Source organism: Heptranchias perlo, chromosome 26, assembly GCF_035084215.1.
Source record: "Heptranchias perlo isolate sHepPer1 chromosome 26, sHepPer1.hap1, whole genome shotgun sequence".
Classification (NCBI taxonomy): domain Eukaryota; kingdom Metazoa; phylum Chordata; class Chondrichthyes; order Hexanchiformes; family Hexanchidae; genus Heptranchias; species Heptranchias perlo.
The window spans coordinates 20,202,003-20,225,516 of NC_090350.1; the positions used below are offsets into that span (position 1 = coordinate 20,202,003).

Here is a 23,514-nt window from a genome sequence, read left to right on the forward strand (position 1 = left end):
AAAAGGGTATAGGTTGTTAGGGTACTTTAACTAGTTCTTGGTCTCCTATTCAGCACAAAGCAGGTCGAAAGATTTGGAGTTTTTCCAAATAAAGTGCAATTTGCCCTCTAAGAGAGGTTCATGTGTGGCTGAGAGACTAGGCTGGCACCCAGTCAGATATCCTTAGGAGTCCAAAGTTGTAGCATTCAACATACTGAGGAACCCAATACCCAGTTGTTAAGTGTCTCTCAAAAAAGCAACATTAAGGTTTAGATTTTTCCTTTTGATCCATCGGGTGGTGAAGATGATTCACCATGACTCAGGTGTTTACTGCACTGGGAACACACTTAAAAACCTTGGTCTTCTGCATAGAGTTGGAGTGGTACAAGCAGAGCCTCCGTGTACAGCAGCTAAACTCAACATTTTAATTTGATTCTCTGGGAAAGATTGAGTTCTTGGAGTTTTAGGTTCCATCTCTACCAACAGAATTTTCAAGGTGCCAACATGTTGGTATGGATTCATTTTATCCTCGTCATTTGCAATAATGCCCATTAGAGCTATTAAAAAATTATACCTTGATTGACTGTATATAGGGAGAGAGCACAGAAATGGGATTGGAGTAGATCGTTTCAATGAGGCAAGTTACAGCTGACACTGCCACTTTGCCCAAATGGTGGCCTCTTTACTGCAATTTCTGTGATTCTATGAAGTAGTACATCACAGTGGACACTACACAGTACTCCACTTCAAGAGTGGGGAAGAATCATCACGGGTTAGTTATTAGGTCTTATTATGACATTTTAAAAAGATATTTATGGTTCCTCATTTTTATCCTCTGAGACAGTAACTTACTCCCCAATTCCTTGAAGTTATAGTTAACTTTCTGGGATACAGATTTGATTCAGTGCGATTTCTTCTTCAACCTCACAAACGTTAACATGGTTCAATTTTAATCAAAAAAAAAGTGGATGGATAAATACAAACACAGCAACAGGGTACGGGGAACAGTGAGATTTACAGGAATCTCAGCACTTAGAATCAAAACTCAGATCCTACAACATTCTATTAAAGATTATCATTTAATCATAAAGGTTAGAATGACCCAATATGGAAGGCAGGTGAGGTCTTTCACCATTTTATTTAGGCTCACCTTGCCATCCCAGCCCAATGGCAGGTTCTTGGGATTGTAGATGATTTCATTTTCCTCATCTTCACTTTCACTCTCGCTGATGTGCTCCTCATCCTCTTCTTCCCGCTCCTCTCCAGTCCGAGCTTGTTTGCGTTGTACATTTTCTCTGGTGAGCTGCCTCTGTTCCTGCAGGGCAGGAAAAAATATATAATTGAACCCTGAGGGCCACAGATACGTCGCTGCATCAAAATAAACACAAAAACAATTACACTGACTTCTGTGAATGTACAAATTCTACATTAATATTCAGCACTAGATAATTAGAGAAATAATTTTTGCAGCTCACTAAACACTAGAAAATTTGCAGGCTGAGGTTGAATCTTCATGCAACGTTTCTATACAATGAAAAGTAACTCCATGCGATAAGATGTCTTGCAGGGTCACAATCAATTTATCTCCAGTTTATCTCACCATTACCACCACCGCTACAGGAAAGTAACCGTAACTCTCCTCTTACTCAACCCCACCAAAAAAAAAATTAACCCTTTTAGGGTTATAACATTTCAGCGTCAAAATACTGAAGTATCGTTCTGCCAGTCAGGATTTCTCCAATTCTTTCACTTTTACAATCAATGTTCAAAAACAATAAGTGCACTATTTTGATGCAGAATTTTTTTTTATAAACATCATTTTTGCTGTAAGGTTAATGCGATCTGTCATTTTGCACAAAATCTCAAACATCCCTCTGCAGTACATAACAGAAAGGAATCTTATAGGGAATTCTTGGGAACATATCCTCAAGACTGTGTATACATAGGAGATACTGAAGATGGCTGGCAGCCAAGTAATAATATTTTGCTAGCTGTATTGCTGGGACTTGAAAATACTTTTTAAAAAAGTAATTTATAAGTTAAATCACAAAAAGGACTTTCCTGCCCAGGTTGCTCTTGCAACCTAGTGGCCAGTTTCCCTGCAACACTAGCAAAGGCCAAAGAACAAGCCCTGCCATTCTCTCGAATGGAGACAAAGTACAGCTCAGGGAACTCATGAGAGAAAAGGATGAGGAAAAAAACTCAAGAGCGAGTTACTTCACCGAGGGGAAAAAAAAGGACGAAAAATCAAGTCCAAAAATGCAGTGGGTGTTTTTTTTATATGTTCTCCCTTCTCTTTAGATCACAAAGGTCCATGTACGAGTCCCAAAAGAGGAAGCAGAGATTTGACTGTAAGCCATTGGCAACTCTATGGAAACAGGCACTAGGAGATACACAATCGGGTTACGGTGACTTGCCCTCCAATTTTTTTTTCTTAGAGATACACCTTCCCATCACTGAACCTTTCAGCGAGCAGCACAGAAACCAAAAACTCCTTAATGAAGTCACATCCATAATCGTGTGCCTTACCACTCAGACACAGCACACTGTACCCAATAAGCTAACTATTATTGTGGAGTTCAAGTGAGAAATAATCTGCAGCTGATTCTGGAGAATTATCCATCCAGTAAGTTTTATTTATGGAATAAATGTATATTCTGGCCAACACAAACATAATGCTAGAGGAATGTTATACCACAAGAGAAAAGGACCATAACCAAAGTCCCTGTAACACATTCTAACCTGTATTATATACTTGTGGATCTCCCATGGCATTGTTTATAGCAGTAAACAATATGCTGTTTTATAAGGAGTGTTATATCACAATGGATAATAATTCAGTTAAGGTGGAGGGTTCTCCCTTTGAGGCCACAACGTCTAATTGTTAAGTAAATAGAGGTTCAGGTCATTGAGAGTTTAACTGTCATTTGGTCAGGGAATTTTACAAACTGAAATGTGCTTGGCAATTCCAGGCTAAGGTCAGAAGTGCAAGTCAGAAGCAACCCAGCATGGTAAGATTGTTTTGCATCTGTAACAGTGCGTGAAATGCCGTTTCTAATGTTACTAGCAGATCTCCCTCTGGCATTGCTTGTGGTTAAGTCAAATATTACACTGTTACAAGGGTAGGGGAGGGATGTACATCTCTGGTGAAAGAGTTTGGAAAGAAGCTTTCTAAGACCTGTGTCCAGAGACATAGTGAAGTAAGTATTTTTTGATTGGTTCCTGGTAAATAAATGATGTTTCCCTTACCCACTGCTCCTGGATAGTCAGCAATGCTGCATTATTAAAATCTTTCTATAACCACTATTTCTGAATTCTCAGCATAACAAAATAAAGTACAGCTGCTGTAATTATCTCTTGCCTCTTGGTATCTCACTCTTTCTGAGCTAGCCTCTTTTTCTGAAGTGAAAAAAGGACTTTTTCCACAGGGTAGTTTTCTTGTGACCACCCCAAAAAATCTTCTAAAATTCATTTTCCAGCTCATTTTCAAATAATATGGAAAAACAAGGTCAAATTCTGTTAAAGCTAACAAAATACAAGCTTTCACTTTTGCATAGAGAAAAAAATTCTGTGAACAATTGTTTTTGAATTTGCAGTAAAAAATAAAGCACATGCTCTAATCATCCCACTTGTCTGTCTGCGTGTCTTTCTCAAGTAAAAAAATTAAGCACTTGGTAATAACTTTCTTGTGAAATTTTACCTCAACCTTCAAATTCATGTTCTGGTTTGTTTTCAAATCTTTTGGAAAAACAAGATCATAAATCCTAACACAACATAAGGAAAGAAATTCCTAAAGTTGGATTGAGGACAACTTAAAGTTGTATTGAGGACACACCGATATGTGTGCAGATGTACTTTCCCCGGCAGCAACCTGGGAAATGCAGGCCCAGGCAGTGTTGGCAACTCAGTTTAGCTTACACAGTGACCGCTCTGGAAAAAGCATCAATTCCAAGCCCAGTACTTTTGAGTATGGTAGAAGCCTCAGAATAAAAACTTTAATGAGGCTACTCAATGAAAATTTTATAGATAAATTTAATCATATTATTGAGAAGTATCTTTTTTTTTATACGTCTATTGTTACAAAACTTATTTTAAGCCCTAAACATTTGAGTTTGTTCGAAAGAAAAATGAGCAGGTGCCGACAGGTGAAAAAATTTTGATAAGCATTTTGAGTGATTTGTTCAGTTTCTGCCTTATTTTTTTATTGGCAGATGTTGCTCACAGATCATTAAAAATGCAGACTGAGAAGCGTGCAGCCAAGGACAGCAGATTTCTGTAATTTCACCGAATTTGCTGCTTTCCCATGCAACCCCAACTGTGGCAATAGTAAGTTTCTTTCACTGTGATATACAGGATCTGCTTTTCCCATTATGATTATACAAAAGTAAATCTTTTATGCAAGTTAAATCAAAATGATACTCAATTGGTGTGCTACGAGAAAGCCAGTATCCATTCAGACAAAACTTCAGTTTTAAAACAGTGGCCATAGTAAATTTTAAATCCTTCCAATCAGATAGGTCAGACAGACAGACAAGCAACAATCTCAGGAAAACTCACCCCGAGAATTTCTATGTATTCATACACTTGAGCTTCAAGAAAAGCAATTTCTTTGTTGCGTTCTGAATCCCTGCAATTGAGGTGGGGGAAAAAAATTAACTAAATTGAAGGAAGCAGTTCAAAATAAAATACAGGAACATATCATTTCTTGTAAATATTTGACAGCACGCAAGCACATGAACTGATAGCAGAATCTCTGCTCTGGGATAGTTTTCAATTTTACAAAGCATGAATAAATACAACAGTGGAGCAGTGTTTGTCTATTAGATTTCTATTGCAATTCCAATATATGCATATAATATTCCACAGCATGTTACAATTATTTTATTTTTGGTCTCAGTAAGTTGAGAATTGTTAGCTTTAGGGAAAGGAATATTTTTTCCATTTCATGTGTCAAGCACTACAGGTCAGATGTAGTTATGTTCTTTAACTTGGCAACCTCGAGGGTTCTGGTGACACCTCATACCCTGATTTGCAATGTGCTGTCATATTAGGGGGCTTCCTCTTCTGACTAGCAAAACATGCATCTGAATGTTTGTGTCACGACACACAGAATTGGTTCCACCTCATCTCCCAAGTCTCCTGTGTATATTCCAAACTTTCATCTGTTGTTTGAAGCAGCAAATAGGATCAATGGTTCTTTACACATTTACTTGAATTGAGACCCAATGTCCATTCCTGCATGTATGACATTAAATGCGCTAGGAGATAAATATTAAAAAGTTGGTTACAACTTAAAGCCATATTGTCATTCCCCTGATGATTCAATAAGTTTATCCAGTGAGTGATACAGGAAGTTCCCAAGATATGATTCTTGTTCTATGGTGAGGGAACAGTAACGGTGCTACAACTGACTGCAGCACTCCTAAGTTAGAGAGAAGAAATATCAACCAAAGTTCCTGCTCCTAATCATCCCTTTGCATGCACTTTGGGTGATAATAGGATTAAGATTTGGCTGTTCATTAAGGGTATTCATTGAGGCATAATATCCTTAACAAAAATTAGAATAGTTTGTTTTTTGGCATTATAAATGGGAATATCGAGAAATATACTGGTGGCTCTCCCCACTAATTCAACTAATAAAAAGCAGGGAATAACTGAGCCAAACAGTCACGGAGATCCCAGGTCTGTGCAGAATTAGCTAATCTCAAATGATGCTATAACTGGCTGTGACACCACCTGGGTTAGGGAAGGGAAAAATCACTTGGGGCTCCCATTCCTGATTGCTATACAGTGATCCCCGCTGAGAAGGTGCTTGAAGACAGCGTTAGCCTTGGTCAAATAGCCTACCAACACTTGCTGTCTCAGCCCACACACGAAGGATGGTTATATACTGGAGAACACATAGTGGCGATGGTACTCTACCCCAAAACCGTCAGCTGAGGAGGGGGGGAATGAGTGAGAGAAAGATGTACAAGTTTTGTGTGTGGTTTTTTTCAGAATTTTATGATGACAAAAGTTCTGCTGAATAAATAAATGTCTTGAGAGATAATACTTGGTCCATGTGATCTCCTGGACTGGTTTCCATCGCCAGAGGGGGTCGGAGCGGAATTTTCCAGAGTATTTTTTTCCCTTATTGGCACTGGGTTTTTTCGCCTCTCCCAGGAGATTACATGGCTGCGGGGAGTGGGGGGGGAGAATGGGAGGATGTGTTGATGTGTTTATTCACGATGCTCCGGCCAACATGAGTGTGGAGCAGGCTTGATGGACAAGCTGGTCTTTTCCTGCCCATCAATTTCGTAAGTTGGTAATCAATGGAGAAACAATACTGGCAGCATGAGTCTCCTACATAAACTGGATTGTCTGCATGATAGATAACTACACAAATAATGATTTTCATAATCTACTAACTTTTTTGTGCCTTTGGATTTAGATTTTGCAAATAGCGATGGGTCCAGTGACTCCAGAGATTTCCCCTTAGTACTGAATAACCTCTGCGCTCTCTCTTCTAAGGTTCTGAAGGAAAGAAGAAACTATTATTATTGTGCATTGGGTTACTATATTAACGATGCATATTTAAAGCCTTTAAATGGCATTTAAGATCTTCAAGCCAGTAATTCTAGTACATGAATATTACAACCCTACAGACATTGATTATCGGTACAATAAATTATACCATTTGCCATCGCAGGTACAACTTATCATGTGATCCCAACTTCAGTTGTTAGCAATTGAAGTAATTTTGTAGAGTGATTTGTAATTTCAAAAAACTCTTTAGCAATTAAAGAGCAATTTGACAAAATAACTTCAAATTTATATCCCCTTTCATACACCAATCTTAAAATATTTCCTTTTTTAAAATCCAGACAAAGCCTCTCAACTCTAAAATTAAGCTTGGGTTTATTTCTTTTTTTTTGTTAGTGTTTATTCCTGTAAACTGTTGACTCAGATTGAACACTTACCCTCCACATTTCAGACCCAAAGCCATCAGAGCAGATTTCAGTCTGTCCAACCCCAGGGAAGCCAATTCCTGCCGGTTCAAGCATAACCACAGTTAATGAAGAGAGCCTGATGTAATATTTTTAAATTTATGAACGCCCCGAGCAGTCATAACCAAGCAGAGAACTGTCTGGCAGGCACAATCCCAAAGATGACTATCTTAAACCTGTTTTTGCAATCACATCAAAACAAACACTGCCCAATCGTATGCTGAATTAGCCAACCGTAGCGGGAGCACAATTAGCCAGTGCACCAACCTTTTTTAAAAACACACATACCCTGGACTCCTACTCCTGATTGTTATCTAGTCACCTTTGCTGGACATGTTTACATGTGGGCATTGGGTGAGAAGATCAGACTTGGCTAGGAGAAGCCTGTTAATACTCACTGTCTCACCTCATATATGAGAAATGGCCACTTGAACAAGATATTAGAGACCTGCTGATGCCCACCATAAATCTGCATGAACTTTTGCCATCAGGAAAGTAGTAGAAAATGAGAGAAAAAGTTGGACAGCGATACAAAAGAAAGAAATGGAAATGTTCTATTCCCAACTTGGTTTTCTACAAATGACAGGTTCTCCTACTTCTCCCTGCCCCCTCTCTCCATCCAAACACTGCTACTGAACTGTTGCTATCATAATCTGGGTGGAGTATCTTAATCTAAAACCCTTTCTGATTGACATAATGCTGTATGTTAACATTCTCCAGTCAAAAGGCACTTTTACCTTAGTGACCAGGTCCCAGGAGAACAGCACAATTGAAGATATACTATCTTTGTGCACCATCCCCCCCTCCCCACCAATTTACTGCATGATTTGCCACACTTGCTGCAGGCTCATTGGAGGCCATTTCTGTTATTTTGACAACTGTGCACGAGCATCATGATGGACATTGCTATGTCCCAGTATACGGAATGCAGTGATATTTTGCTACCGTTTTGGTAAAGTTTTAATATGTCAACTAAACCAATTAAAATTGGTTACTACACTGTACTTCAGCTAGGACAGTCCTGAAAATTGAAGAGAAGCTGGCCTGTGTTTCTGTATCTTTGCAGGATGCAAACGTGTAGAGGTGCAGAATTGGTTTTGTTTATTTAGTAGGTAAATACAGGAAGTGTTTAGTTTAACAGCAACTCATAAAACCCACAAATAACCAGATAATCTGTTTTAGTGATGTTGTTTGAGGGATAAATGTTAGCCAAGACACTGGGCGAACTCCCCTACTCTTCTTTGAATAGTGCTTTGGGGGCTTTAACATCTACCTGCAAGGGTTCAACATCTCACCCAAAGGCAGCATCTGTGACAGTGAAGGACTACATCAGTACTGCACTGAAGTGTCAGCCCAGATTATATGTTCAAGTCTCTAGAGTGGGGCTTGAACCCCAACCTTTTGACTCAGGGGCAAGAGTGCTAACACTGAACCAAATTGAAAATAGATCTGTAATGAATTTGGGACAAGTGTTGACCATTATATCAAAATGTTCAACATACATCAAACAGCATTCTACATGCTTTGAGCCAGTGCAGTTTCAGGATTTTGCAGCTAGTATCAATATTTAGGGAATAAAGGACTACAAACTGCAACTTTTAAATATATTCCAATGATCAGCTTAAAGGGGAAATTAAAGTCTAGACTGCAGGGAGAGTACCTTTTGTTTAAAGTAGTCCCCTATTTTCTAGAACTATCAATTAGAATTCTTGGCCTATTATTCTTTTCTATAAGAGTATTTTTTGTTCTAAGTACTCCCCCTAGAATTTCCCAAACAATAGCATAATGCTGATTTATCTTTACTCCATACTGACTCAATAGGCCAGAATTTCCTTCTTCTGCCTCACACAGGGCTGTACAGGGCTTTGGTGAGACAACACCTGGAGCATTGTGTAGAGTTTTGGTCTCCTTACCTAAGGAAGGATATACTTGCCTTAAAAGTGGTGCAATAATGATTCACTAGATTGATTTCTGGGACAAGTGGGATGTTCAATAAGGAAAGATAGAGTAAAATGGGCCTATACTCTCTGGAATTTGTAAGGAATCTTACAACACCAGGTTATAGTCCAACAGTTTTATTTGAAAATCACAAGCTTTCGGAGGCTTTCTCCTTCGTCAGGTGACGAAGGAGAAAGCCTCCGAAAGCTTGTGATTTTCAAATAAAACTGTTGGACTATAACCTGGTGTTGTAAGATTCCTTACATTTGTCAACCCCAGTCCATCACCGGCATCTCCACATCGCTGGAATTTAGAAGTATGAGAGGTGATGTCATTGAAACATATAAGATTCTAAGAGTAGATGCCGAGAGGATGTTTCCCCTGGCTGGAGAGTCTAGAACTAGGGGGCAGTCTCAAAATAAGGGGTCGGCCATTTAAGACTGAGATGAGGAGGAATTTCTTCACTCAGAGGGTTGTGAATATTTGGAATTCTCTACCCCAGAGGACTGTGGATGCTCAGTCGTTGAGTATATTCAAGACTGAGATCGATAGATTTTTGGACTCTAGGGGAATCAAGGGATATGGGGATCGGGCGGGAAAGTGGAGTTGAGGGCGAAGATCAGTCATGATCTTATTGAATGGCAGAGCAGGCGCAAGGGGCCTTGTGGCTTACTCCTGCTCCTATTTCTTATGTTCTAACGGAAATTTACACCTGTTTCTACACTGATGTTGCCAAAGGCAATCTATATCAAAATTTCCACAGAATCTCACCAACATACGCCCAAACGTAAAAACGGGCATATGACAAGCGGAAATCAGCATTAACAATTAAGGCCTCAGGAAAGTGCAGAACTTATGCCATCTATATCCTTTAAGTCCCTCTTTATCTTACTAATGTTCTGAAAATTAAAGTTTGAAGCCATCAACCCATCATTCATGCACATTAAACATGGCATGTTAAAGAAAATATAATTTTGGAAGCTTTTCTCTTTTGAATGTAATGCCATAAAAAAGCATTCGAAGATATAGAAAATACGTATAGTTACGCCAAAATTTTCCAAGAAATTCCAGGCCATCGTATTTCGAATAATGGTCACTGTAGCAGCTTAAACTTTAAAACAAACCAGAATTAAAACCACAAGCAATTAAAGGGAGAACCTACTTCCCAGGACGAGAAAGCCGACAGATCTAAGTGAGCCCCTGCGTGAGTCAAGGCACTGCTCGTCTCTTTCTGTAAAGAGAAACTGCAGTTATATTCACTCAGTCAAACTAAATGATATGCATATAAAGATAATCCTAAACCCTATATGCAATATAAATGTATTGTAAGATGACTTAACTCAAATCATTAATTTTGAGTGTTTGCCACAATTAACTGATCCCTTCACTGTATACAAGTTTGATGCAACAGCTCTGGTCAAAGAATTATTTAGATTGCAGAGCAGAAAATGTTTTTATGGGTGTCATGGCCCAGGGCCCAGCTGTGTGAAAATGTTCAAACCGTTTGACATCAAATGTTATAACACCAGGTTTCATGGCACTCAAATCCTTCAGGTCAGTGTGGAATTTTAACAGACCCCTCCTCCCCATTCTAAATCCACCAGTAGGGGGGTGATTTACTTCGCACTTTGGCATGCTATATTTGACGTGGGACTATTTGACGCAACATTGGAGCCGGGATCTTTCACCCTCCCTCTACCAATTTCCAGATGGAACTGGGATAGAAAATGAGACAGGGCCCCCCTCCACTGCGTCACTGTCCATTTTCCTGCTTACTGAATATGGCATGGGCCTACTGAAATGATATTCAAATGTCAGAAATACATCATCCGACATATTTTCCAGCATTTGGTCCATAGCAACACTGGACGCCAGAGACACCTGCTTATCCCTGGTGTCCAGTCTTGTTATCGGCAGAAGGACCATTTAAAGTTTAATCACCCAGTAATCAGTGCAGTAATTGGCTGCATAGGCTTAAGCACTTGTTAACATTTTTTTTTAAACAATCTATGCTTGACATCCTGCTATGAAGGCCCTCCGACAGATGCCAGGGAGCCTGCCATAATTATGTTAATGATTCTGAGGCTAGAAACTTGGCTGAGGTCAGAGGTGCATTTGATGGGTGAAAGTCCCATTACCCCATATCATGCCCCAATTCACCTAAAAAGGATTATCTGGGCCTGCGTGTCTGAACATCCCTTTATCCAGAGAGGCACAAAATTAACACTACTATATTATACAGAATTTAGGGGCAAGAAATGTTTTTTCCTGTACTCCGCCATCTTAGGCATGTATATACTATAAACAACACTGACATTGCAAATGGTGAATAGTAGGAGTTATATTTTTCTACCAGCTTTTGTAGCCACTGTTTAACAACTTATTTAAGATGGCTAATGTACTGCTATAGGTTGGGTTTAACTCGCAAACCCAAAAGATTGGTGTAGATTTGCTTCACAGTGGTCTAGGAATATTTATATCACTTCTATAATTTTGGGTAATAGAAGTGATCCCAAGCCAAGTGAAAATGGCACTGAATACAAAAAGTCCTGAATTATGGTTGCCAAGAAGCCCACAAAATTAGCTTTTTTTTTGTATAGTCATCTGTTACATTTACCCTAACATAATGTTATACTATAATAATTAAAATATTACATACTGGCCAGCCAGGAAATGTGCCATTTTCCCATTTTTTCTCAAAGTCAATTTGTATTTTGCCAAAGAGCTCATTCTGATCCAGTAAAGGCTTCACTCGGTCTGTATAATCCTGGAGGTAATCCAACAACATTTCCAGATACCTAGAGGAATTAAAAATTGACTTCATTGCAATTAAAATGGATTTTATCTTTGTGCTTATGTCCTTTCAAGTACACTAACTATGTTAAATAATGAAGAGGGGAGTGATTTACATTTGACCCAGTTACAACAAAACAAAGCATCCAGTTAACAAAAAAAGTGTTGACTTTTAACTTAAAGAATTTAATTGATTTGAAGGGGGAGAAGTTGTGGCCCTTAGGTTTCATCTTTGAAGTCAGTTTCTCTTAAATACACAATACGGTTTACTATAATCTACATATGGTGATTTTTAAACTTTTCAGAGAAAGTTCCCAAACACTGAAATTTGCACCTTTCAAAAACATTTACTCAACCCATCACCCTCCCTGATTTTTGGCATATTTTGTGATGGATGAGTAATTTTAATGCATATAATACGCAGGAAACATAAAATACTGTGAAATAAAGATGCAAGTTGGTATTAGTTAGTATTCAAAGGGGATAAAATTCCAGTGTGAAGTTAGATCAATTATTACCCAAAGAGAAAGCAGAACCATTCAAAAATTCAACACTATGGGCCAAGTAAATGATTTTACATTTTACCTTGCAAAATATTTCAGAATGAATTACTATGGGCGAACATAAGAAATATTCCAGAGACTTACACAACCAATATTGCTTTATCACTTATATACATAGACACGAAACATTTCCACCTTGTAACTTAAATAAGCCTCAGTCAAGCACCTAGAAAATAAGAGCAAGCACGCAACTGCAAGTGACTTTCGACCAAATTCATCACCGTTCTCCCAATGAAACAACAGGAGTATGTAAAGAAGCAGAAGGGGGAACTTGCACTTATATTGCACCTATCACATCTTCAGAATGTCTGAGTGCTTCACAGCCAGTGAGTAGTTTTTTGATGTTTAATCACTTATTTTGTGGGCAAAATTGGCAATCAATTTACAAAAAGCAAAAGCAGCAAATGAGATAAGTGACCAGTTAATCTGTTTTTGATCTTTCAGGGACAAACGGTGGCCGAAACAGCAGAAGAACTCTGTGCTCTTAGTGCCGTGGGATTTTTTAAAATCCACCTGATCAGGCAGAAGGGTTTAACATCTCATCCAAAAAATGGCACCTCTGACAATGAAGCACTCCCTCAGCACTGCTCAGGTCTTGAAGTGGGGCTTGAACCCACATTCTTCTGACTCAGAGGTTTGAGTGCGACCACTGAGACAAACTGTGACCAAATATAAGGTGCCTTTTCATAACGTCCTGTTGTGTTTATTACCTGCCTTTTGCTATGTCAGTTTTCAATAAGTGATGGAAATAAAAAAGCAGATAAACTATACATGGTTAACTCACACTCAGGATAGAACATGACATTAAAAGTAATACCGAAATTACTTTAAAGGGAAACTTCAATGTAAGGATAAGAAGTAGGAATGCGTACTTATGATAAATTATAGCATTTCCTACTTCCCATTAAACAAAATGTTTATTTCAGTTACAGGACTTTTCTACCTGTAATAACTTCAGTGGCAAATCACAACAATGCTACCAATTGCATCAGTCTGTGAGGCAATTTTGCTTGCCTCGCCCCACATCATGTTTAGCAAATATTCAACAGACTCAAAGCAGGGAAAGGCACTCGTGGCATGAGATTATCCAGTAAACGAACCAAGTTTTTTTGTAGCAGTGCAATGACACAGGGACATTGCAAGCTGATCCCTTTGCTTCCTTCTAGGCTTGCTGTAATGAAATAGATGAATTCATGGTTTCAGGATGGGATCCTGTATGTAAAAGTAAACAATCTGACTGGCAGGAGAAGAAAAGGTGACACTTCCAACTGACGAGTACTTCCAACTTCTTGCCAGCCCTGTCAGTCACTAATATCCTGCTTATTTAAAAGCTTTTTTCCTGAACAATAGTCTTCTTTCTTTTGGCAGTACAGTACAGTGGGGGTAGGTAACCGAGGAAGCAGAGTCTCAACAGAGGGGCGCCAAAAATGTGAGAAAAATAATTCCGCTTACCGCTTATATTCTGCATTCTTTCTTTCTTTCGGAATATCAAAAAGTTGATCAAATGTAGTCAAGTAGGTAATATAATCACATTTCTAGAAAAAAAACACCAAATGTTACAAAGTCCACTGCAATATCATAATTCGTTACACTCAGATAAGAGGTAACTAAAACTGTTTTATGCTTATTTTCATGTTGCAAATCTTTGCTATTCAGACCAACAATTATAAACATGAAGCAACAGCTGTGTCCCAGAACTCATCTCTTGGTAAAAATCCTGACTGAATTCTTTGAGTACAGTAGCACCACATGTGTTTCACTGAAATCCAATCGAAAGACGGCACAGCTCAGTTACAGGAAAATTTCACATGCTTTCCATTACCCTTTACTGAAATCTTCGTAACACTGTAGATTATAACAATATGTTGTTTATTCAGAGAATCCAGCTATTTGCTCACATTCCACAGAAATTCATCTCTGCAGATATAACAGGACAGAAGTTATAACCATCTTAGCAGCTGTAAAGGGCACCCAGAGACAGTAACTTTCATTTTAAGACAGATTCAAAAGGAATTCACAATACTTCAGACAGGTACCATTCGTCAGAATCTGTAATGTTTACAAAAAAAAATCCAGATAAGGAGATACAACCACTTGCCACCAGGGGGAGCATTATCCTAACTGAAAGACCTATCTCTACTGTTACATTAATGCTACTTTATCCTGAAATCCTGGAACACTATCAATTGTGTAGCCAATCATAGAATCATAGAAGTTTACAACATGGAAACAGGCCCTTCGGCCCAACATGTCCATGTCGCCCAGTTTATACCACTAAGCTAGTCCCAATTGCCTGCACTTGGCCCATATCCCTCTATACTCATCTTACCCATGTAACTGTCCAAATGCTTTTTAAAAGACAAAATTGTACCCGCCTCTACTACTGCCTCTGGCAGCTCGTTCCAGACACTCACCACCCTTTGAGTGAAAAAATTGCCCCTCTGGACCCTTTTGTATCTCTCCCCCCTCACCTTAAATCTGTGCCCCCTCGTTATAGACTCCCCTACCTTTGGGAAAAGATTTTGACTATCTACCTTATCTATGCCCCTCATTATTTTATAGACTTCTATAAGATCACCCCTTAACCTCCTACTCTCCAGGGAAAAAAGTCTCAGTCTATCCAACCTCTCCCTGTAAGTCAAACCATCAAGTCCCGGTAGCATCCTAGTAAATCTTTTCTGCACTCTTTCTAGTTTAATAATATCCTTTCTATAATAGGGTGACCAGAACTATACACAGTATTCCAAGTGTGGCCTTACTAATGTCTTGTACAACTTCAACAAGACATCCCAACTCCTGTATTCAATGTTCTGACCAATGAAACCAAGCATGCTGAATGCCTTCTTCACCACCCTATCCACCTGTGACTCCACTTTCAAGGAGCTATGAACCTGTACTCCTAGATCTCTTTGTTCTATAACTCTCTCCAACGCCCTACCATTAATGGAGTAGGTCCTGGCCCGATTCGATCTACCAAAATGCATCACCTCACATTTATCTAAATTAAACTCCATCTGCCATTCATCGGCCCACTGGCCCAATTTATCAAGATCCCGTTGCAATCTTGGATAACCTTCTTCACTGTCCACAATGCCACCAATCTTGGTGTCATCTGCAAACTTACTAACCATGCCTCCTAAATTCTCATCCAAATCATTAATATAAATAACAAATAACAGCGGACCCAGCACTGATCCCTGAGGCACACCGTTGGGTCACAGGCCTCCAGTTTGAAAAACAACCCTCTACAACCACCCTCTGTCTTCTGTCGTCAATCCAATTTTGTATCCAATTGGCTACCTCACCTTGGATCCCGTGAGATCTAACCTTATGTAACAACCTACCATGCGGTACCTTGTCAAAGGCTTTGCTAAAGTCCATGTAGACCACATCTACTGCACAGCCCTCATCTATCTTCTTGGTTACCCCTTCAAAAAACTCAATCAAATTCATGAGACATGATTTTCCTCTCACAAAACCATGCTGACTGTTCCTAATCAGTCCCTGCCTCTCCAGAGATAACAGCATTTTAAATTATAAAACAATTCCACAGTTACAATTTGTTTTTTTTTGAAGATTATGATTTCAAAAAAATGAATATTCACACCAACCAGCCACATCCTCCTCAATGAATTCACTAACAGATAACAGTATCAAAGCACTGCAACTCTGTGTACAGAATACATAACAATTGTGCATGATAGTAAATCCCCACAGAATAAACCCACTATGCTATCTCAGAGTAAATTTAAACAAATTCCCCATGTCAACCTGTGGCTTATTGTTCAAAAGCCAAGTACCATTATATATCCTCTATTCAACACACAATTGATTTTCACAATTTAACAATTAAAAAGTCAAGAAGAAAATGAACATTTTAAAATACCAAATATGCAATAAACTAAGATATCTGATTTTCCTTACATTCCACCTGTTAGTTTACTTTTTTTTATATTATATATTATTTTCCTCTCCCACTACCTCCATACTATGAACCCTCCACAGCCATTTTATAACTGAAAAGTAGTCAGGTGCAGGCCGAGTATCCCTCTGATTTTCTTGTTAGTGGGGAACTCCCTCACTTCACTTGGCATTTTCCACTGATATGTCCAAGACTCATAAATAACTTCATGGAGAATTGCAGACTAGCACTCCATGAGAAACAAGCAAGTGTGCCAATGTGCTAGACCACTGCACCATGCCTAGCCTTAATGAACTTCCTGACTGCCAGCTTTCTTATTTTGCATCATCACTTACTTCTGAACCTTTCAGGTTGATGTATTTGAGATAACAGTCATGAAGGTCAAGGTAACGTCCATATCCTTCCTCATCTGTGAACTCCACTAGATCTACAAGATTTAATTCACATGTACTTCAATCACAAACTAGAACTGTACAAAGGGTACAAGGTAGGTCTATTATGAGATCATTGCATTGAACAGTCAGTGACATTGGGAAGGATCTTAAAATAGAGAGATATGCTGCAAAGAGGAAAACTGGTTAAAAATAAGTTAGAACATTATCTCAGCACTTAATACAGAGACATTAATACATAGCTCAGAGGTGAATCGGCAACATTCATGTTAAGTGTAATTAACCAAGATGCCTTAAATTAATAAATATTTTGTACACTAAACGGGCTAAGACAAGACATGTCACAGAAATAATTTGGCATTTGGAAACTGACGGTGTTAAATGCATTCAAATATACAAGGATACGATAACTTTTGCTACATAACTGTGTACCTCATGCCTGTTGTATTAGTAATAATAAACTATGGCAACTACATTTAACAATAACAGAAAGCAGGTTATAAAGAATAGCAGAAAACCTCTATCTGGATAAATGTAAAAATTGGTTTTAATAGCATTTTGTATATCATGTTCATTGATATAATATGTTGTTTAATGTAACTGAACCATTAAAACGTTATAATGTACTGGCCCAAATTGATTTTCACACAGGATCCAGTGTTGAAATGAGGTTACCCAATGACAATAACAGTGTCGTACATTAAAGAAAGCAGAAAACCTAAAGAGAATTGCGCCGACTTACTCAGTGCCTCCTCACTTGGATTATCCCTTGTCTTCATTAACTCCTCAAACTCAACTGACATCGGAATACTTATCTGTTACGAGGAAAAGAACAAAGGTGAATGACAATCTCGCAACAGTTTCATTTGGATTATTTTTCAAGCATCCAGATGACAGATTCACCTTAATTAAAACTTTTCTATTCTATTTATTTCACATCATAACCAGTATCCAGGTTACAAATTGATCAATAAGCAAGTGATACTGAACTGTAAATTGTACGACATGAAGTTTGCAAGGTCGGTGGTAAAATGTTAACAATTCATTCATTACCCCAATATTGCCCAATGTGCAAAGCACTATGTTTATATTAGACCTAAACTTTTTGTTTCATTACATATGGCTTACACTAAGGACAGTTAAGCTTCTTTTATAACAGGACCAAGTTAGTGCAATAACTGAGAGCCAGTGGGTATTACCTCACTGCATTGAATTACAGATTTTGGACCAAAGATTCCACGTTACTACTTCCACGAACACTGCAGGTACAAACTAGTTAAAAGACCTTTCCAACAAATTACTGCAAAAAAAAATTACCCCTCACCTGCTGTATGAACTAAACTCATAACAGGGAACATTGACAATCTAGTATATTTAACTTGCAACAAAGATCTCCACAATTCACTTGTGAGTTCATGAAACAAACTGAGCAATCTTTACATATTCTTAACATACCGCACGTGTCTGTGTGCGTCTATTTAGCTACAAATTTAAAATATAAGTATTTTACTCCATTGGTTTGAGAAGCAATCTGAAATACTGTATGCCATTTAGTGGAAAGAAATCTCAATACATTTCAAGCTTTTCCATAGTGACCTTAATTACAGACGGACATTGCTGTGAAGTGAGCTCTGAGCCCATGAGGTTACCAACCTCATTAGGGTGCTTTCGGTGAAATTCTTTAATCATCTTCAGCCTGTTGTAGAATTCTCCAAACTCGTTTGGTCCCGAAATGGCATTTAACTCATCCTTCCTCATACTGTCAGCAAAACAAAACCATAATATAAAGGACTGCAATATGCACAGTGTAACGGACAAAACAGATAAAGGCAACAAATCAACCTCTAGGGCACTGAATGTTCTCTACAGACCTCAAACAGGATATACTTGCAGTCAAAGGGCAGCTACAGGATATCTGTCAAATAATTGATTAAAATCCAAGAAAATGTCTTCATTTGTTTTTTTTTTAAAACAGAATTTAAAAAGCTGTAAAATTGGGTTATTTCATTGGAGGCAGAGGCACCTGTGTTGGTTCAGGTACAGGAGAGCAGCCCCGGAGAAGAAATATGTTCCTTTTAATATTATTGCAGCACCAAGAACGACCAGGCAAGACAGAAGATGAGTTAGATGTCAATGCTGCACAACCCTCATTTGGGAGAAGTGCTGCACCTGTGTAATAGTTTCATTATCCCTGCCATTCAAGCAATTAAAGTGGAATACAACATCTCGCCAGTTTCATCAAACAATCAATAATTCTAAAATGCTCGCACTGCACTGCATTCGTCACCAAGTACAAGACTGGAGTTACTGTCTGAAGTTGTTATAGCAGTAATAATACATACCTATCTTTATCTTCATACAAGTCTCTTAGATTTCCAGACACTTCCATATATCTCTGGAAAATAAGTTAAGACATTTTAAAGTTTAATCTATTTAAAATTGGTAATGGTGAACAGGAGACAGTAATCGGAATTTAAAGGGTTAACACTTCCAGGCTTCAAACACAAAAATTGCATTTTAATGTTATTTCAATTGACTAGGTTTTTACAAATAAATAACATTAAAAAATTACCCTCAATTCCAGCCCAACTTGTAGTAATCATTGTAGAACCATCAACGTTCCAGCAAGTCTCAAAACCCCAGCATCCTCAATCACAGGAGAAACTGCTGGAGTCGGGAGATTGGTTGTTTACAAAAAAAAAAGCACAGGAATTATTCACCCCTGCCAGAAAACCCCCTTTTAAAGAAAGGGTTACAACTCCATGTTTGGCAAGTACACCGTTTTAACCGGAAACTTTAAAATCAAAACATCCTCGTTTATGAGGAATGTGTAGATTTCAAGTTAATTATAGCATTAGGAAATCCTTAGCTTGCTTTTCATTTTCAAGTGAAACACATCTAAAACAATCAAAAATTTGACTGTTTGTAGTTCAGTGCTTTAAAAACACTAGCTAGTTATGGAAATAAGTCACCACCCTTACTATTGAGAAGCCATGCTACCAAACAGCAAAAAGAAAGCGAGAATGGGCCAAAGAACTACAATTAGGGCTGCAGGAGTTGCTAAAGTTTTATTAATAATTAAGACTGTTCTAATATCTCAGCGAGTAATTGTACTGTGCCATTAGACAGTATGCCATACAGACTGGGTAAGACAGTGTGCCTTACAGACTGGAAAGATCTCAGGCTTGGCCCCTGGTTTGCACCGAGTTACCAGGTCTCATTGCAGTGACACAGAGGATGGAAGAAGGAGGGGAGAATGACCCTGAGTTTCTGTTCCTGATCGTTATCTACTGAACTCTGCTGGCAAATGTGCGTGGACAATCTCAACTGAATAGCCTCGCTACATTCGCAAACTGGAACATTATCAATGCCCATGAAACCTCACCCCCGAACTAATCATCTCCTTTGGGGGGGAATGGAGGGGGGGGGGGAAGAAAACTGATTAATTACCAAAAGTATAAGGCTTAATAAAACAGCAACTAGAATTATCAGACTGTTCATAATATGGGATACAGTTTTGTACATTTAATAGGGCACAAAAAAACTGGTGCACAAGTCAGACTCAAACTATGCACATTATAAAAATCTACAGAGAGGTTTGATCTATACAATGGATTTTCCTGTAAGCAAATGTGATCAACAGCAATCGCAAAACAGCAGTCAGGTACAAAGGCTAGGTCACAATGATCTTACTTACATCAAGTACTGCTCTCGCACGATGATCAGAGTTTATTTGGTCTCTAAGCTGGAAAAGAAATGAAAAAATTAATAATTTTAAACACAAACTGGTAGAAATTTGAATCCTAGCCCCACCATTTAAAATTGCTTCTCATCAGCAGAGCTTCACCACTTGTTCAGACCTACAAACAGAGCCTAACCCAGCTGCAAACACTCATCCTTTCATAAGGGAAAAGGAATAAAAACTGACATTTGTCCCACAGAAAGGCCTGTCAACTGATCATAAAGTAACACTGAACAGAGGCAGAATAGTCCATAGCCCAGATTATGCTTGTGTGAACAGGAGCCTCGTCCGACTGTAGCTCAGTATTACAGGAGCTGTCTGTATTTTAATCACTTCCAAATTAAGCTGAGCAAGAGCTAAAAATTCAACTTGGATACTGGAATAAGATAAAAACTCCAACAGATGGGTGTATGAATCCTGTTCCAAAGCAAACTGATTTTCTTCCAGAAATTTAACCAGTGTGGTCCACTGTTACAATTCGTGTCAAGTGGTCACTGTCTGCCACACTCCAGAACAAATGGCATTCTGCAAGTGGTAGGAATGGGGAAGTGATTTCTTGCTCCATAACTAAGCTAATTCAACTGCTAATGTTTAGATGGCTTCCATTAATTTAAAGATCATAATGATGAACAAAACACTGCCTTGCAGATCGAAAACCCCTAGATCAGGAGTATCATTATGCTTTTGAAGTTTTCCAGTAGAAAAAAATTTACTGAAATACTCAAAATTAATAGTCGATATGGAAAAATTAAGTTGTCAACATGAGTGAGAATTCAGCAGTGACACTGATCAGTGAGAGTGGCTCAGGGTGTATTTACACTTCAACTGAATCTGAAGTGAGTCGCTCCAGAGTTCACATTGGGTTTGAAGGGCCCGTTCATGCAGGCACCTCCAAAACCTGACCTCAGCTTACACTAAACATAGAAATGTACAGAAGGAAAAGCAGAAAATGCAGGAAACAATCTGCAGGTCAGTCTGTACCTGTGAAAAGAACAAACAAGTTAACATTTCAGGCGTGGAACTATTGTCAGAACTGTTCTGACAAAGCTTCCACACCTGAAACAGTAACATGTCTGTTTTCTTCACACAGGCACGCTGAATGTTTCTAACATTTTCTGATTCTGCTTCAGATTTCCAGAATCTGCAGGGGGTTTTATTTTTCGTTTATATGAACGTACAGGAGTGGAAAAGGCTGCTGCAGTTCCATCAGGTCAGTCCTGATTTAAACTCATGGGGATTCATCAAACAGTGAAATTGTGCCTTGCAAAATTTAGTTAACTTGTTTAATGGTTTAAAATGATTTGTTACTTTATTTCTAGGGATGAAGAACACTCATGGATTTTTAAAGGCAATTTAATCATTTTTTCCTCTTTTTTGGGCTCTGCTAAAATCTGCCCTTTGGAGCCTGTGTTGCTGCTGATCACATTTAGGCTGAGGTGTGAGACCTGCAGTCGGGGGAGGGGGGTCGGGTGAAACCCTCAGGTCCTGGGGGTCTGGAGCTGGACCCCCCTCCTCCTGTGAGACCCCCATCTCTGGGCTCTCCATGTGATAGTGAGCGGAGGCCAGAGATGGAGCTGCATTTATTTATCGGTCAGCCCATCCAGTGAATCTCCTGCCGAATGGGCCCGGCCATTTTATCCCAAGGTTGCCTCAATCTGCCCGGGACATGCGTTACTCCGGGCCCGAGGCCTCTCCCCCCCGAGGCCCGAGGCCTGGGCTGTGCGCGGTCTCCTCACCGTGGATTTCTTCACCATCATCTCCTTCACCATCACGTCCATCAGCCGCTCCTTCTCCTCATGGTAGCGGCGCTGCTGCTCCAGGATGGTCTCCATGGCGGCGGACACCCGGCTCTCGGTCACCAACAGTCGCGGCGCCGACTCCAAAAAAAAAACTACGGACCTCGCACAGTGGCGGACCCGCTCCCCGATTGGACAGCGCAACGGACGTGAGGTCATCCACTACCGGAAAAGAAAAGGGGCTCGCGTTCTCGCTCCGCCACTCAGCGAGCGGCGGAGAAAGGTTCCGCCCCGAGGTTTTCTTTAATTCGTACAAAAACTCTTCAAATCAATGAGTTTGCTGTTTGTGTCAGTTTAAAAATAACACACTATTTCCACAAGTTCGACTTTAACAACATTGAAACTCCAAATAAAAGGTGACGCTATGGGAACCCACATAGGTCTGAGCTTTACCCACCTTTTCCTGGAATGGGTGGAACATCCTACTCAGGTCCCCCTCCCTCACCTTATTTTCCGGTACGTTGATGATTGTATCGGTGCCGCTTCTTGCTCTTGCCCTGAACTGGAAAATTTCATCAACTTTGCTTCTAAATTTCATCCTTCCCTTACATTCACGTGGTCCATCTCCGACACTTCCCTTCCTTGACTTCTCTAACTCCATTTCTAGGCTGTCCGCCAATGTGTATGACAAGCCCACTGACAGCCGCAGCTACTTTGATTCAACTTCCTCTCAACCCGCTTCCTGTAAGGACTCTATTCCAGTCTCCCTATTTTGCCACCTCCATCGCACCTGTTCCGATGATGCCACCTTCCACACCGCAGCTTCCAAAATATCTTCCTTTAGCTTCAGCCGTAGATTAACCTTCACCGTAGTTGACAGGGCCCTCGCCTGTGTCCGTCCCATTTTCCGCTCTTCTGACCTCAAACCTTCCCCTCCCTCGTAGAACCACAATGGGGTCCCACTTGTCCTCATCTTCCACTCCACCAGCCTCCGCGTTCAACAGATCATCCTCTGCCATTTCCACCACCTTCAGCACGATGCTACCACCAAAGGCATCTTCCCCTCCCTTTCTCTTTCAGCATTCCAAAGGGACCGTTACGTCCATGACACCCTGGTTCACTCTTCCATCCCCCCCCGCCCAACATCTTGGGTTGTAAAACGTCCCAACAAGCTTGACAGGAGCATTTTCAAACAAAATTTGACACCGAGCCACATAAGGAGATATTAGTACAGGTGACCAAAAGCTTGGTCAAAGAGGTAGGTTTAAAGGAGGAGAGAGAGGTAGAGAGGTGGAAAAGTTTAGGGAGGAAATTCCAGAGCTTAGGGCCGAAGCAGCTGAAGGCACGGCCGCCAATGGTGGAGCGATAAAAATATGGGCTGTGCAAGTGGCCATAATTAGAGGAGCACGGACGGTTGTAGGTTAGAGGAGGTTACAGAGGTAGGGAGAGGTGAGGGCATGGAG

At 39.6% G+C, this 23,514-nt stretch overlaps 1 protein-coding gene across 1 annotated transcript in view; it reads right to left on the reverse strand.

Annotated features, from left to right (window-relative positions):
- The window catches only part of sf3a3 (splicing factor 3a, subunit 3), a 34,993-nt gene extending 12,736 nt beyond the window's left edge, over positions 1 to 22,257 (reverse strand). The window contains exons 1-13 of the mRNA XM_068006475.1: positions 22,052 to 22,257; positions 20,271 to 20,318; positions 18,916 to 18,968; positions 18,227 to 18,332; positions 17,316 to 17,388; positions 16,517 to 16,608; positions 13,712 to 13,794; positions 11,563 to 11,701; positions 10,066 to 10,134; positions 6,939 to 7,006; positions 6,388 to 6,492; positions 4,537 to 4,606; positions 1,130 to 1,294 (exon numbers count right to left, since the gene is read on the reverse strand). Of these exons, the coding sequence (XP_067862576.1) occupies positions 1,130 to 1,294; positions 4,537 to 4,606; positions 6,388 to 6,492; positions 6,939 to 7,006; positions 10,066 to 10,134; positions 11,563 to 11,701; positions 13,712 to 13,794; positions 16,517 to 16,608; positions 17,316 to 17,388; positions 18,227 to 18,332; positions 18,916 to 18,968; positions 20,271 to 20,318; positions 22,052 to 22,147 (1,167 nt within the window). The 5' untranslated portion in view covers positions 22,148 to 22,257. The remainder of the gene's footprint in view (positions 1 to 1,129; positions 1,295 to 4,536; positions 4,607 to 6,387; positions 6,493 to 6,938; positions 7,007 to 10,065; positions 10,135 to 11,562; positions 11,702 to 13,711; positions 13,795 to 16,516; positions 16,609 to 17,315; positions 17,389 to 18,226; positions 18,333 to 18,915; positions 18,969 to 20,270; positions 20,319 to 22,051) is intronic.
- Between the last annotated feature and the right edge of the window lie 1,257 nt (positions 22,258 to 23,514).